A 15,738-nucleotide genomic window follows, 5' to 3' on the forward strand; every position below is an offset into this window, starting at 1 on the left:
ATTGTATTATATTGCTCAGCCTTTAAATGGCACTGTGTGTAAAATACCTTATATCAATAGACGTCAGCCATACCTGGCAGACCACTGAAGGATACTGTGATGAACACATCTGGGGTGTATAAGCAAGCTTTGTCACCAGTCCACATCTGGTACAGAGGAGCAAGACATGCTGGTTACAGAAAGTGCTCTTGGAGCCAGTGATCAAAATGCACAGCTTTTGAAAACCTATTAACCATTTTACAGTGTGCCAGGGAGTTTCTCAGCCAGTGACATGGTTTGTGGCAGATCCCTGATGACACCTCCAGCTCTTTAGTAGCCCCTTAGGTCAGGATTTCCAAGCTGGGCTCAGCCTCTCTCCCCTAATTGACAAGGCTGCATGGCTCCTGATGGGGATGGGCAGGGAGGCTCCCGTGCAGGTTTTTCGAGCTGACTCCCAGCCGGGAGCAGTGTCTAGCCACCCAGCTCTCCAGGGAGCAGCCGACAGCTGGAATATAGCTGCCTGGCTTTCTTGTTAATTTCACAGCTCCTGCCATGAAATTGACAAAACAGGAGATGTAAGGGTCACATGGTCTACACAGACATTGCATCACCCTAGATATACTGACATAAGTCTTACACCTCTCATGGAGGTGGCATTATTATGTTGGCATAGAAGGGCACTTACATCGGTGGGAGGAAGGCTGTTGTGTAGACACTGACATAATTAGGTCGACATAAGCTGCCTTATGTTGACCTAACTATATAGTGTAGACCAGCGGCTCTCAACCTTTCCAGACTACCGTACCCCTTTCAGGAGTCTGATTTGTCTTGCGTACCCCCAAGTTTCACCTCACTGAAAAACGACTTGCTTACAAAATCAGACATAAAAATACAAAAGTGTCACAGCACACTAGTACTGAAAAATTGCTGACGTTCTCATGTTTCCCATATAATTATAAAATAAATCAATTGGAATATAAATATGGTACTTGTGTACAAACAAGTCATTGTCTGTATGAAATTTAGTATGTACTGACTTTGCTAGCGCTTTTTATGTAGCCCATTGTAAAACTAGACAAATATTTAGATGAGTTGATGTACCCCCTGGAAGACCTCTGTGTACCCCTAGGGATACACATACCCCTGGCTGAGAACCACTGGCGTAGACCAGCCCTTAGACTCTAGTTTGGTTTTAAATAGGCTTTTCATGAAACAAAGGAAACCATGTAAAACAACAAGGAAAAGAGAACTGGGACCAGGCCAAGAGGTGAATCGGACAAGGGAACAATATGAGATGTGAGCATGCTGTGGCTGAGGGCTGTGGACGGGCCAGGGCCTAGAGGGGGGTGGAGACTGTGCTACCCCTGCAGCTGAGTAAATTTTTTTGACAAACAGTTTATTCGACAAAAAATGCAGTTTTGGGTCAACTGAAAATATTTGTGAAATTGGGTAGAAGACAGCCAAACTAACTGAAAAAAATTCCACTTTTTGTTTTGAAACGTTCCATTTCAAAATGTGGCTAGATTTATTTAAACATTTAAAAGGGTATAAACCATGTGAAAACACCACCGAAATTTTTTTGCGTTAAATGAAACATTTTGTTCAACACTGAATGATTTTGCGGGGCGGGGCGGGGCGAGGCGGGGGGATAGTTTAGTTCAGTCATCAAACTGAAAAAATCAATTATTCACTCAGCTCCATTTACCACACAGCTGGCAGAATCCCTAGGCCCCCTCTGGCCTTCTCCCCTCCTCTCTGAGCTTGGTTTGCTGGCTTCACATTTCTGGGAGAGTTTAGCACTTCGGTGGCTCAGCTGCAGCTGTGTACTTCACAGCTCCTCCTATGTGGGATGCTGTTGTCCAGTCCCACCGGATCCCTAGGCTGCAGAGAGCATCTCTCACAGGTGGGATAGTTATTTGCTTGGTCTGAAGCCAGGTGTAGAAATCCAGTGATCCTGAGCTCCTGCATGGCACTACTACCACTCTGGGCTGAGCTCCTTCCCAGCTTCACCCTGATCTCCACTCATAGAATCATAGAAGATCAGGGTTGGAAGAGACCTCAGGAGGTCATCTAGTCCAACCCCCTGCTTAAAGCAGGACCAACACCAATTAAATCATCCCAGCCAGGGCTTTGTCAACCCTGGCCTTAAAAACCTCTAAGGATGGAGATTCCACCACCTCCCTTTGGAGCCCATTCCAGTGCTGCACCACCCTCCTAGTGAAATAGTGTTTCTTAATATCCAACCTAGACCTTCCTCACTGTAACTTGAGACCATTGTTCCTTGTTCTGTTACCTGCTACCACTGAGAACAGCCGAGCTCTATCTCTTTGGAACCCTCCTTCAGGTAGTTGAAGGCTGCTATCAAATCCCCCCTCATTCTTCTCTTCTGCAGACTAAACAAGCCCAGTTCCCACAGCCTCTCCTCGTAAGTCGGGTGCCCCAGCCCCCTAATCATTTTCATTGCCCTCCTCTGGACTCTCTCCAATTTGTCCACATCTTTTCAATAGTGGGGGCCCCAAAACTGGACGCAATGCTCCAGATGTGGCCTCACCAGTGCCGAATAGAGGGGAATAATCACTTCCCTCGATCTGCTGGCAATGCTCCGACTAATGCAGCCCAATATGCCGTTAGCCTTCACTATGTGAAGTTACCCCAATTGCCCCACTCTATTAAGACCCTTTCCAGTTCTATACTTCAATGATTCTCTGCATCTAGTATCCCTTTTCCTTCATGCAACTTTCTCTCTCTCTCCCCTTATGTCTGTCTTACTCTACTGGCTGAACTGGTCCATGTGTGCGGTCAGCGCTCTGCACAGAGCATCCCCCTCCCAGCACCTGTCTGGTTCGACAAGGCCAAGTCATGTGCTGGGATATTCTGTAATTCTTCTGTGCATTCCCAGTGGGGGTTAGCCCCAATTGAGTCCCCTGCAAGGCCTTAGCCACTTGGCTGGTTCTGGGAAGAAGTGGGCTGTAGTCCACGAAAGCTTATGCTCTAATAAATTTGTTAGTCTCTAAGGTGCCACAAGTCCTCCTGTTCTTCTTTTTGCGGATACAGACTAACACGGCTGCTACTCTGAAACCTCCCAAAGGTGAAACATTCACCTTGAAAAGCAGGCACTTTCTCCATTAATTTCATTGGGGTTCCCATTTTGCAGAAGAGAAATATCATGAACTATAAAAAGAGCCCAACATCAGTTGCAAAGGCCAGCGCCAGCACTTTCCCCTCCTCACCCTCACCACATGCTAAGGCAAGCAGAAGGCAGTGACACAAAAGGCAGTGCCCGTCTGAAATCACCTCTAGGAGGCACCATTAGCACACCATCTCTGCCACACCAGTGAGTGGGAAGATTGTGAGCCCCAGGTAGATGTGGCATGTTCCAGCCAACTTCAGCAGTATGGGCAAACACTGACCCCTGGAGAAGGGATAGGCACTTACTGGTTCACTTAGTGGGATGTGTGCCCTCCAGGCACAGCAGCAGAGTGGGCATCTGCTAATCTGTGACAGGGTGGGCACACTCCACTGATCCCACACAAGCCCTCCAGAGAACTAGCTGTTTCTGAAGGGGTGTGGGCCAGGCTGGCCGGCAAACCTACCACTACCATGCAGTGCTGCACCTCTGTTACCCATGTTTCAGTGAGCTGTGTCTGTTCCAGGGCACCCTCTGCTTTGTTGGCAGTCCCAACTACTGAGTCACTCATCTCCTGCTAGGGTCTGTGTTTTTTTTTTGTATAAATCAATCCTCAGTGAAACATACTCTCTTGCTGAGCTAATGGAATGGACTGCAGAGCCCTCCAGGCCCGGCAGTGAGCAGTGACTGACTGAGCGGATGCAAAAGGCACATGTAGGGTGACCAGATATTTAGGCATTTATCCCGTGTCCCGACCGATGTTTGGTCCCGATATTTCGCGGCACTCCGGGTTTTTTTGTTTTGTTTTTTGCTCCGCCGGCGACAACCCCCCACCCCCCCATGTGTCCTGATATTTTCTTCCTCTCATCTGGTCACCCTAGGCACATGCTAGAGGGAAAGGACTCAGGGCAGCCTCTGCAAAGAGGAGCACTCCTCCCCCGAGAAAGGGATGCTCAGAACGTATGATCACCCACTGTATTGCCAACACCAAGCACCCAAAACGCTTAGGTCTCCAAAACTAGCTTAAAAATCATGAGTCTCCAAATATGTTGGGTTCTTTCCATTTGTCTTCTGGTTCCTGAGTACTGAGAGGGCACTTGGGTCATGTTTTCAACCTGTTCTCTGCAGTCCAAAGAACTAGAAGCTAATTTTTTCACAAAAGTTGAAATTCTCACAAAATCCCATGACTCCAAGAGCTGAAGCTTTAAGAAAAGACAAGAATATGCAAATGGACAACACCGCACAAACCGAGCTTGTTAGTTCATTGTTAATAAGGCAGAATGGGTAGGGCTAACTACTCATCCGCACAGCCTTTGAGCTCTGACGCACAAACGTGTGCACACAGAATCCCGCATGCATGCAAATCCAAGCAGGTGGACTTCTCCTGCGTGTCCATGTCTATGCAGCTACACACATACGAACAGATACCTACACATTCACTTGTAAGTATTCTCACACTTCTTATCAAACTGTCTGTACTGGGCGATCTTAATTATCACTTCAAAAGTTTTTTTCTCTTACTTAATTGGCCTCTCAGAGTTGGTAAGACAACTCCCACCTGTTCATGCTCTCTGTATGTGTGTATATATATCTCCTCAATATATGTTCCACTCTATATGCATCCGAAGAAGTGGGCTGCTGTCCACGAAAGTTTATGCTCTAATAAATTTGTTAGTCTCTAAGGTGCCACAAGTACTCTTGTTCTTTCTACACATTCACTGCACTAATACATACACTAGTAACCAAAGATGTGACACCGCGACCCATAGCTGATGTGTAATACTGATTCATGCAGGGAATCCCATCAAAAGCAAGACGTCTGCTTTGTAAGGTGGGTCTAAGCCTGTGAGTAAAGGATCGCCAGCTCAGGCCAGAACAGTGCAATTATGCCCAGATTTCTAGAGGTATTTATGTGTTGCAGTGCTGAACACCACAATGCCCAAGTGCTCCTAAGCACCTAAATCCCTTTGAAAATAAGATTTAGTCTCCTAAATTAGTTAGGCTTTGCAACACCAAGGGCTGCAACGTCTAAATACCTTTAAAAATCTGGACCTTACCGCTCTTGGTTCTAATGTGCAGATGGAGTTACTTTGGGTTTTAGGCTTTGCTTGCACTCCATTGTCAACCCCTAGGTAGGATCAGCCCAAAGGTGAGGTTTTTCGGGAGGTTTGGAAGAAACTGGAAGTGTCTTTGGAGTTCGCTTGTGAAAACAGCTGCTTTTCTTTCTCACACTGCAGGTTACAATGAGATAGCTGCTAGCCTGTGTTCCTTACTCAGAATTCATGGATGCCACATTGAGTGAGAACATGAATCTTAGGCTATGTCTACACTGCATACCTTACAGCGGCATAGTTGTAAGGTATGCAGTGTAGCCGCTCTTTATTGGCAGGAGAGCTCTTCTGCCGATAAAATAAAACCACCCCTAACACGGGGTAATAGTTTTGTCGGTGGGAGAGCATCTCCCACGGACAAAGTGCTGTCCACACCGGCGCTTTTCTTCGGTAAACCTTTTGTTGGTCAGGGTGTGTTTTTTCACACCCCTGACCAATAAAAGTTTACCGATGAAACTGCAGTGTAGACACAGCCTTAGATGGGTTCTTCTTGTAGAAAATGTACTGGAGTATCCTACAGTAAATCTAACACATACTCTAATGATACTGCTGGGGTTTGAAGAACAGTGGAGTATTTTTTATAAGAGTTGCAAGATGGTTTTGCTTGTTGTGGGGTTTTCTGCACCTTCATCTGAAGCAGATGGTACTGGCCACTGTTTGAAATTGAATATTGGGCTAGATTATTCATGGCTTCTAGTCTGGCAAGTCCTATATTCCTGTGAATATTAATGGTGATCGAACTGTACTGGTACAGTTGACAATCTTAGCTGACCTGCAATCCCATGTATATAAGACATGGAGGTCCCTCAGGCTCCCTGGAGATGCACTTTTGCTCACTCATTGCCTGGGTGGTCCCAGGAGGGAGGTAATGCCAGGGTGAAGGCGTCCAGAGCACAGCCTGGAGCCTGGGCTGTGGGAGGAAATCAGCATGCTACCCAGTGAAGAAATCATGGGGAAGGAGGGGAGAGGGAACTGGAAGAGGGGGCTTTGAGGGTAAGGGGATCTTAGGAGGAAGCTGGAGGAATGAGACAGTACTAGGGGATGTAAAGAAAGGGGGGAAGAGAGCAGGCACGTCTGAAATGGAATGCTAGACTAACTGGAGGAGTAGTGGGGAAATGGTCTTAATTTCCTGGCCAAACCACCTGATACGGGCCAGGGTTGCAAAAGGTTAATACCCATTGTTCTAGGAACCCGTGTAACCTGATACTGTGCTGCAGTCAGCACAGGTCTTGGTTTTTATCCTGGAGTTAATCTGTGTTTGACCAGACATTATTTGCCCAACAGTGCTGCATGTGCTATGGGCTCAGGTGGCATTGAAATGCCAGCACACAAGGGGGCAGAGTAGAAGTTGTCAGAACAACCATGCCTCTCCGTTTCCTGATTCTGGGGGTGAAAAGCCCAACCTTGCCCTGAATATGTGATGCAAAGTAACATGAACCCTGGTGTGCTGCCGAATCTATCACTGTTCTTTGTAACCACTGGGGAGGAAGGACAGGGGAGGACACCAGGATAAAAATGGTACTTAGTCCTTTTCCTCTCCAAGGAGGGTCATTATCCCTATTTTATAGATGGGAAAATTGAGGCTCAGAGAACTCAGGTCCCCTGACAGCTAATCAAGTACCCCTGCCACTGGCTCCGTGCTGTAAGCTCTGAGTTTAATGCTGTCAGGGGAAGGGAGCAGTGTATCAGCTCATCTGCCAGCATAGGCCCTTAAGGCTCTTTGGCTCAAGGACAGACCCATAACTCACAGTAGTCAATGACCATTGGCTGAGGCTCTTAATGCACTTCTAAGATGACAGAGATATAAGCAGACTATGCGATATGCGCTGAACCTAGCTTCATCCCAGAGCACTACGCACTCCAGGACACGGTACACCATAGCTTTTTTCAGAGTAGCAGCCGTGTTAGTCTGTATCCGCAAAAAGAACAGGAGTACTTGTGGCACCTTAGAGACTAACACATTTATTAGAGCATAAGCTTTTGTGGACTACAGCCCACTTCTTCGGATGCATATAGAAGTGGGCTGTAGTCCACGAAAGCTTATGCTCTAATAAATTTGTTAGTCTCTAAGGTGCCACAAGTACGCCTGTTCTCATAGCTTTTTTGTAGAGTTTATGAGCAGCCTCTCACGCATCAGGGGCTGGATCAATAATAAGTAAGAAGGATGCAAATTAAATGTTTTAAACCCAAAGAAACAGCATGAAGACCACCCCCCGTACCACATCACAGCCAGTTCTCCTGCTGCTTCCTAACGACTTGCGTCAGGTTATTGCTAAAGGCCTCCATGCTTAAATATCACAGTGACGGTCACTATAGAAACACATCTAAGAGAGAGACAGACCGTCGGGGAAGTGCTGCGGGAGGGAAGCAGTCACCTTGGTACAATTATACACAGAAGGTGAGTTGAGAAGAGTATTTTTCCATTACCTTTGTTGCCCGTGCTCATCTGTCCGGCTAGAGCGGAGGACTGTGCCAGCTGGTTCCCCTTCGACTTTCTGTCTCTCTCTCCTCCGGGTGCATCTCACACTGCTCACTTACGGCAGCCCTTTAGTGTGGTCTGCACGCTGAGCTGCGAGGAGCCTGAGCCCTGCTCTCTACCTTTTTTCTTCTCATGTAATTTCCATGATCAGTTTCAGAATGACGGCACCTGACCCTGTGCCGCCTCAGTCACTGGCTCGCTCTCTAGCACGAGTGGGTTTATCTTGCATCCTTTTATTTTATGCTCTCGCCCGGCTGGGGACCAACAGGTTTCAAAATAAAACAAAACTGCCAGAGAATGCTGGGTCTGCACTGTCTTTCTGCAGATATTCTCAAAGAGTCACTGAGAATGGCCGTAACGTTCCTGCCAGCACTTTGGTCACTAGGATATTCAAGTGTGAATTCAAGGTGACCAGACACAGCCAAAGCGGATTTAGCGTTTTTAGCCAAGTGACTGTTTTTATGGGGGGAAATGGAGGTGCTTTTATTATATGTATTACAGTAGCACTTGGAGTGTATTGCGTTGGCTGCTTCATGTACACACAGTGAAAGAGAACCTCTGCTCTAACAAGCGAACAGTCTAGACCTGAGATTTCTAAAGCATCTACACAAGTCAATGGCACCCAATTCCTTTAAGTCCCAGCCCCAGTTACTAGGGCCGGCTCTACTGTTTTTGCCACCCCAAGCAGCGCGTCGAATTGCCGCCGCGGATGGCGGGGGCAGTCCGCGGGCCGTTAGGGCGGCACCCACGTTTCCGCGGCGGCGGCAATTCGGCGGCAGCTTCTGTCTTCAGCCAAATTGCCGCCGCGGGCAGCTGAACATAGAAGCTGCCGCCGTGGAAACGCGCATGCCGCCCTAACGGCACACGGACTGCCCCCGCCGTCCGCGGTGGCAATTCGGCGCGCTGCTCGGGGAGGCAAAAACACACAGACTGCCGCCCCTTGCAGATTGCCACCCCAAGCACCGGCTTGGAATGCTGGTACCTGGAGCCGGCTCTGCCAGTTACCAAGACTGAGGAAGGAAACATTATTATCCACATGTCACAAACAGGAGCTGAGGGTCAGACACATTCACTGACTTGCTCACACTCATACAGGAATACTACAGCAGAGCCAGGAACTGAACTCAGCTCTCCTGAGTCTGAAGCCAGCACCTTCGACTGCAAGCCCACCTATCCTTTCAGTTGGTAGCCTTCTGCAGTTGTGCAATATTCTCTATATATGCTTCAAATCGACTTTCCATGAACATTCCTGCCAGTACATTTCTCCACCAGTATGTCAGTCAGTAGAAAACAGCCCCATAAGAGGGCTGAACCCCCACAGAGCAAATGCACCTCTTTACTTGAGTGGCTGTTGACAGAGAAAACTCTTGAGGTATTCTTCCAGCTATAGCATGAAAACAGCCTGTCCGGGCTCTGTGAGCTGAGCAAGAAACAAGAAAATTCACATACATTTCATTTGAAATATTTAAATGTGGGGAATTTGGACCAGCTCTTACTGCTCAAAGAGGCAGCACTGTTCAAACAATTCAATGAAGAGTCTTTTGCCCAATGTGCTTGCAAAAAATAATTTGCTCCTTATAATTGGCTCACTGTACACAAAGAGCTACTGTGTGCTTTCAGTCAGAGGAAATTTTATTTTAGGTTAAGGGAAAACAACAAAACAAGAAAGAACCAGTAAAGTTTCCATGAGAGAGCACTGTGTGCATCTTCTCTATAACTGTCTGTGTCAACTCTGCCTCACAAAATGGCAGCTGCCCCTGTTGCTAGGTACTTACAGTGCTGCAGCAGCACAGGTACTCCACCTTCTCAAGAGGCTGTAGCTATGTTGATGGGAGAAGGTCTCGTGCTGACATAGCGCTGTCTACACTGGGGGTTAGGTCACTATAACTACGTCTCACAGCGGTGTGAATTTACCATGTCCCTGAACAAATAGTTATACTGACATAAGTGTGTAGTGTAGACCAGGGCATAGATTCCTTTGAAATTTAAGAGTGCAGGGCATAACAGTTGTGTAGCTATGTACCCCACTTTTCCTACTATCCCAGTCCTCATTCAGCACTTCCTCTCTTCTGCATTATACAATTACATAGCACTCCATTGCAAATACAGTATCTGTCAGGCAAACTCCAGCTGAAGTTAACTTAACTCCACCTCTGAACTTTGGATCTCGATGTGAATTCTGCGACTAGCTCTCATCTCTAGCTTAAACTGCTCAAACACTTGAGTCCACAAGTTGCTTCAGCCTGAGACGAATGAGTAGTGGAGCCCCCATCTATAATAGACACCAGATAACATTACAGCAGGCAACGCTGCTGGCACCAGACAGTGCGTCCATTAGTGACCGCACTGCTTTTAAATAAAAGGGGAATCACGGGCTTTTGTCCCTTGGGATCTGTCCATCCAGCTGCTGGTCACTGGCACTCTCTCCCTGCTCACGGTATTCCTGAGCATCTCTGAGGCTGACAAAGAACTTGATATTAGGTTCCATTTTATGGCGCCATAAACTGTTTATATTAGTCACATTCGGCCAGCTCCTCTGCTAATTAAGCTAATGGGGTTGGGGAGGCTCCTGCATCTCAGGGCTATCAGGTGTCTATATTACTTTCTTGTACATGCTGGAACAAGATCCATCTATACTCAGTGCAGCTAACTGATCAGGATAACTGGGGGGAGGGATAGCTCAGTGGTTTGAGCATTGGCCTGCTAAATCCAGGGCTGTGAGTTCAATCCTTGAGGGGGCCACTTGAGGATCTGGGGCAAAAATCTGTCTGGGGATTGGTCCTGCTTTGAGCAGGGGGTTGGACTAGATGATCTTCTGAGGTCCCTTCCAACCCTGATATTCTATGATAAGGGTCTTCCACATCACATGCTGGGCACAGCGTCCGCCCTCCTCACCTGTTGTTCACTTCATCTTGTGGCCACTTTTGGACTCATAAGGAGTGGCAAACACTGGCTGCAGCTGGCTCCTTCACCTCAAGGGCCAAATAGGCCCCTGGTGAAGAAGCAGTTTTGAGAGCAAGCAACGTCTGTGATCAGAAAGCCCTTGGGGTTGAGAGATGGTAGCTATGGGCGGATGGCAGCTAGACCAGTCCTCACCTCTCAATGGGGTCCAGTCGCGTACACTGCCTCCCATTCTAGACGTCTCCCGTGCTGTGTTTCATTAACTGGATTGGCTTGTGGCTCTTGGTTTTCATTGATTTTATGTTTTATTTGCTTTGATTCTAAAAAAGGAGGGGACGGTGAAACAGGGACCACTGGCCTCTGCCATGCGCTGAGCTATAACTCTGAACCCATCCAATGACTGGGGCAGAGACATAAAGAGCAGTCGCTTGTGGGCCTCTTGTTTGTCACCCTGTGTGCCCCAGGAGTTCTGTGAGCTGTAAGCAGCGGGCTGGCAGCTTGTGCTTGCTGTTTGTTTGGTGACTGTTCTGCTACAGTTATTTTTAGCCAGTGACACCCAGGGTATTTCGCTTCAGGATGTCCGGTCTGAGCCTCTTTCTGGGAATCCCAGGCGCTCTAATTGTAAACAGCCCCATTCAGTTGCTGTGAGAGTGCAAGGCCTGTTTTATTCAGCAGGGTTATCAGGTGTGAGTCAAACAGGAAGCCGCTTGCGGCAGCAGAGACAGGCTTCCTCAAGCTGGTATTATCAGAGGAAAAAATGGTCTCACTTAATTCAGTCAAACAAATCCAGCAACTCTCACCGCTAAGCAAAGCTGAGTTCACGCAAACAATGCTCACAAATGATTTGTTACAGGGCATTCATGGCTGTTGATTTCAATGGAAGGTAGGCAACTAACCTGCTAAGGCACTTTTGAAAATCCCACTAGGCACTTATCTGCACCTTTAGGCACCTAAACACCTTTCTAAATCTGGCCCTTACGAGCCTAAATCTCATTCAAAGTCACTCACTTTGGAATGGGACTTAGGGGCTTTTGAAAATTCTGTCCTCTGTCTGCTCTGTTAAAGAGCCCTCTAATGTCAGAAATCTTTTCCCTGTGTAGGTACTTACAGACCAGGATCAAGTCACCCCATAAGCTTTCTGCTATAAAGCCTTGGGTACACAGAGAAATTGATCCACGTAGTTATTGTGGAACAGCTAGTCCGGAACAGCTCTCTGTGTGAACACTATTCAGGACAGAAGTCACTTTTGTACCAGACTAATTACTTTGCTTTGTGAGTGGAGTAATTATTCTGGAAGAAAAAACAACGAGGAGTCCTTGTGGCACCTTGAATTTGTTAGTCTCTTAAGGTGTCACAAGGACTCCTCGTTGTTTTTGTTGATACAGACTAATACGGCTACCCCTCTGAAACCTATTCTGGAAGAAAATCACTTTGGCCTGGATTCACAAGGGGACTTGGGTATTTTGATGCTGAATGTTGCAATGTCTACATTTGGGTGCCTAGAAAAATCCCCACAGGAACACATTGTGATTCGCAAATCCTGAGGCAGACACCCAGGCTCCCTATATGCATCTTAGAACCGGATGACTGGAAAAAGGCTAATGTAGTGCCCATCTTTAAAAGAGGAAAGGAGGAGGATCCGGGGAAGTACAGGCCAGTCAGCCTCACCTCAGTCCCTGGAAAAATAATGGAGCAGGTCCTCAAGGAATCAATTTTGAAGTACTTGGAGGAAAGTGATCAGGAACAGTCAGCATGGATTCTCCAAGGGCAAGTCATGCCTAACTAACCTAATTGCCTTCTATGAGGAGATAATTGGCTCTGTGGATGAGGGGAAAGCAGTGGATGTGTTATTCCTTGGCTTTAGCAAAGTTTTTGTTACAGTCTCCCATAGTATTCTTGCCAGCAAGTTAAAGAAGTATGGGCTGGATGAATGGACTATAAGGTGGCTAGAAAGCTGGCTAGATCGTCGGGCTCCATGGGTAGTGATCAACGGCTCCATGTCTAGTTGGCAGCCGGTATCAAGCGGAGTGCCCCAAGGGTCGATCCTGGGGCCGTTTTTTTTTCAATATCTTCATTAATGACCTGGAGGATGGCATGGATTGCACCCTCAGCAAGTTTGTAGATGACACTAAACTGGGAGGAGCGGTAGATACGCTCGAGGGTAGGGATAGGATACAGAGGGACCTAGACAAATTAGAGGATTGGGCCAAAAGAAATCTGATGAGGTTCAACAAGGACAAGTGCAGAGTCCTGCACTTAGGACGGAAGAATCCCATGCACTGCTACAGACTAGGGACTGAATGGCTAAGCAGCAGTTCTGCAGAAAAGGACCTAGGGGTTACAGTGGACGAGAAGCTGGATATGAGTCGACAGTGTGCTCTTGTTGCCAAGAAGGCTAACGGCATTTTGGGCTGTATAAGTAGGGGCGTTGCCAGCAGATCGAGGGACGTGATCATTCCCCTCTATTTGGCAGTGGTGAGGCCTCATCTGGAGTATTGTGTCCAGCTTTGGGCCCCACACTATAAGAAGGATGTGGAAAAATTGGAAAGAGTCCAGCGGAGGGCAACAAAAATGATTGGGGACTGGAGCACAACTTATGAGGAGAGGCTGAGGGAACTGGGATTGTTTAGTCTGCAGAAGAGAAGAATGAGGCGGGATTTGATAGCTGCTTTCAACTACCTGAAAGGGGGCTCCAAAGAGGATGGATCTAAACTGTTCTCAGTTGTACTAGATGACAGAACAAGGAGTAATGGTCTCAAGTTGCAGTGGGGGAGGTTTAGGTTGGATATTAGGAAAAACTTTTTCACTAGGAGGGTGGTGCAGCACTGAAATGGGTTACCTAGGGAGGTGGTGGAATCTCCTTCCTTAGAGGTTTTTAAGGTCAGGCTTGACAAAGCCCTGGCTGGGATGATTTAGTTGGGGATTGGTCCTGCTTTGAGCAGGGGGCTGGACTAGATGACCTCCTGAGGTCCCTTCCAACCCTGATATTCTATGCTGGAGGATGGACAAACCTGGGTAGATTCTCAGACCTGAAGAAAAACCCTCTGTAAGCATGAAAGCTTGTCTCTCTCACTGAGAGAAGTTGGTCCAATAAAAGCTATTACCTCACCCACCTTGCCTCTCTAAACCTGGGTAGAGTCCCATCCATCTGGCTGGACATGGCTACTTCTCAGGGTTAGTTTTCAGGGCAGTGTGCACGACCAGTTCAATGCTCACTGACTAGAGGTGTCCTCTTAACACCCTGTGCTCTAAGCAGGGAGTGCAGCCCCTAGCTCCTTCACTAAGTCGTGCTGAGCTCTCCTAACAGCCTCCCCACCTCCAGGCGGACATGCCGACCTTCCACTGAGCCTGCCTTTCCCTAGAGGAGATGCTGCTGCCTCTGCATCTCCCTCCTGCCTGGGCTCTTAGAGATTGATGACAAGTATTGAAATCTGCGATCGGAGGCAGTGCTAACCCACTGGGGCCCTCAGCAGGAATAATTTTGCCCCCCCCCCATACTAAATCAGACAAGTTCTCATAATAAAAAGTGACTCGTGGGCCCCCTCGAGCTGCTCAGGGCCCTAAGCAATTGCTTAGTCGGCTTATGCCTAGCTCCGGCTCTGATCTCTATTATTAGTTATTTATTTCTTTGCATTTTCAAACTCATCACTAAGGGCCAACCAACATCTGGGCATCACTCCCATCAACTACAGATCACACAGTAAACCCAGACAAAGGACTGACCACCACCGCCTCCCTCCAGCAACATGCTCAACAGGCTTGCCCCAGAGCAGGAAAGACGGACTTTTTGATGTGCCTGGAAAGTAATAATCCCGGGCTCAGGGAAGCTGGGCAGCCCCCCCAGAGAGTGCCCCCCCAGCAGCTCCCTCTCATTCACATTGAGAGAGCTCCAGAGAGAATGCCTGTTTGATCTCAGCTGTGTCATACGGAGAGAGCGGTGTCCCAAGGTAACCAGGAGGAGGAGGTGCTGCTGCTGCTGCCCACCTTCTAACTTTTAGCCCAAGGGTTTAGGGCACTTACTTGGGATGTAGGAGAGCTAGGTTCAATTCCCCCCTCTGCTTGATGGAGAGAGAGGATTTGACAAGGCTTTCCCATTGCTCAGGCAAGGGCTCTAACCACTGAGCTATGGGTAAGGCTAAGTTTTTGTCACAGATATTTTTAGTAAAAGTCATGGACAGGTCACGGGCAATAAACAAAAATTCACAGAAGCCCGTGACTGGTCCCGGACTTTCACTAAAAATATCCCTGACAAAAAGGAGAGGCAAGTTTAGCACCCACTCTTGCTGGGGCTCCCAGGTCCCCCGCTGCTGCGGGGAGTGGGAGCTCCACGGTCCTCCTGTCCACAGGGGCTGGGCTGCTGCATGGTCCCCCTGCTCCTTGGCTCTTTGGGGAGGCTGGGAACTCGGGGGGGGTCCCCCAGCCACCTGCCGCAGCTGCAGGGGATCCCCCACACCGTGGCTGGGCAACAGCTTCAGGGTCTGCCAGCCAGTCGCTGCAGCTGGGCAGCTGCAGGGGGCCCCACCAGGATAGGGGCTGAGAGCTGGAGGGGGGCTGGCTGGGGGCTCCCGGGCAGAAAATGCCATGGAGGTCAAAGGAAGTCATGGATCCCATGACCTCTGTGACATAATCGTAGCCTTAGCTATGGGATATTCTGATGTGGGACTCGCGCACTCTCTCCTGGTGAAGCTGCTTCACTTTGGATAAACAAACAATCACTGTAGCAGGGTGACTGGACCCTGCGGACAGTGTATGCCCTAACCACCAGGCTGTAGAGTCATTCTTACACTCACTGTCTCTCTGGCTGAATGACTCCACAAGTATTTATACATAGTGGAACAGATCCAACAAGAAACTAGTTAGACATTTAAGCTACCTGATTCCAGGAGAGGAGTTCCCAGTTGTGTATCACTAACAGAGATAGGTGACTCCCTGTAGCCCAGACTTAGGTGCCTACCTCCATGAAAGGGGCATGGCTTAGGACACACTCCTCTTGACGAAGTGGGCATTCACCCACAAAAACGTATGTTCCAATACATCTGTCAGTCTATAAGGTGCCACAGGACTCTCTGTTGCTTTTTACAGCTCCAGACTAACACGGCTCTACCCCTCTGATACTTGACTCCTCTTGTTGTCATCTTCTA

General features: G+C 48.1%; 1 protein-coding gene across 4 annotated transcripts in view; it reads right to left on the reverse strand.

The window, feature by feature from the left end:
- The window catches only part of HDAC7 (histone deacetylase 7), a 249,146-nt gene that overhangs the window by 183,711 nt on the left and 49,697 nt on the right, over positions 1–15,738 (reverse strand). The window contains exon 1 of one of the 4 annotated variants that reach the window (XM_065575980.1): positions 7,645–7,724. The exons of the other annotated variants lie outside the window; for them this stretch is intronic. Within the exon in view, the coding sequence (XP_065432052.1) occupies positions 7,645–7,663 (19 nt within the window). The 5' untranslated portion in view covers positions 7,664–7,724. Of the gene's footprint in view, positions 1–7,644; positions 7,725–15,738 lie in introns of those variants that run through there. 4 annotated transcript variants of the gene reach the window in all.

Source organism: Chrysemys picta, chromosome 22, assembly GCF_011386835.1.
Source record: "Chrysemys picta bellii isolate R12L10 chromosome 22, ASM1138683v2, whole genome shotgun sequence".
NCBI classification, from domain to species: Eukaryota; Metazoa; Chordata; order Testudines; family Emydidae; genus Chrysemys; species Chrysemys picta.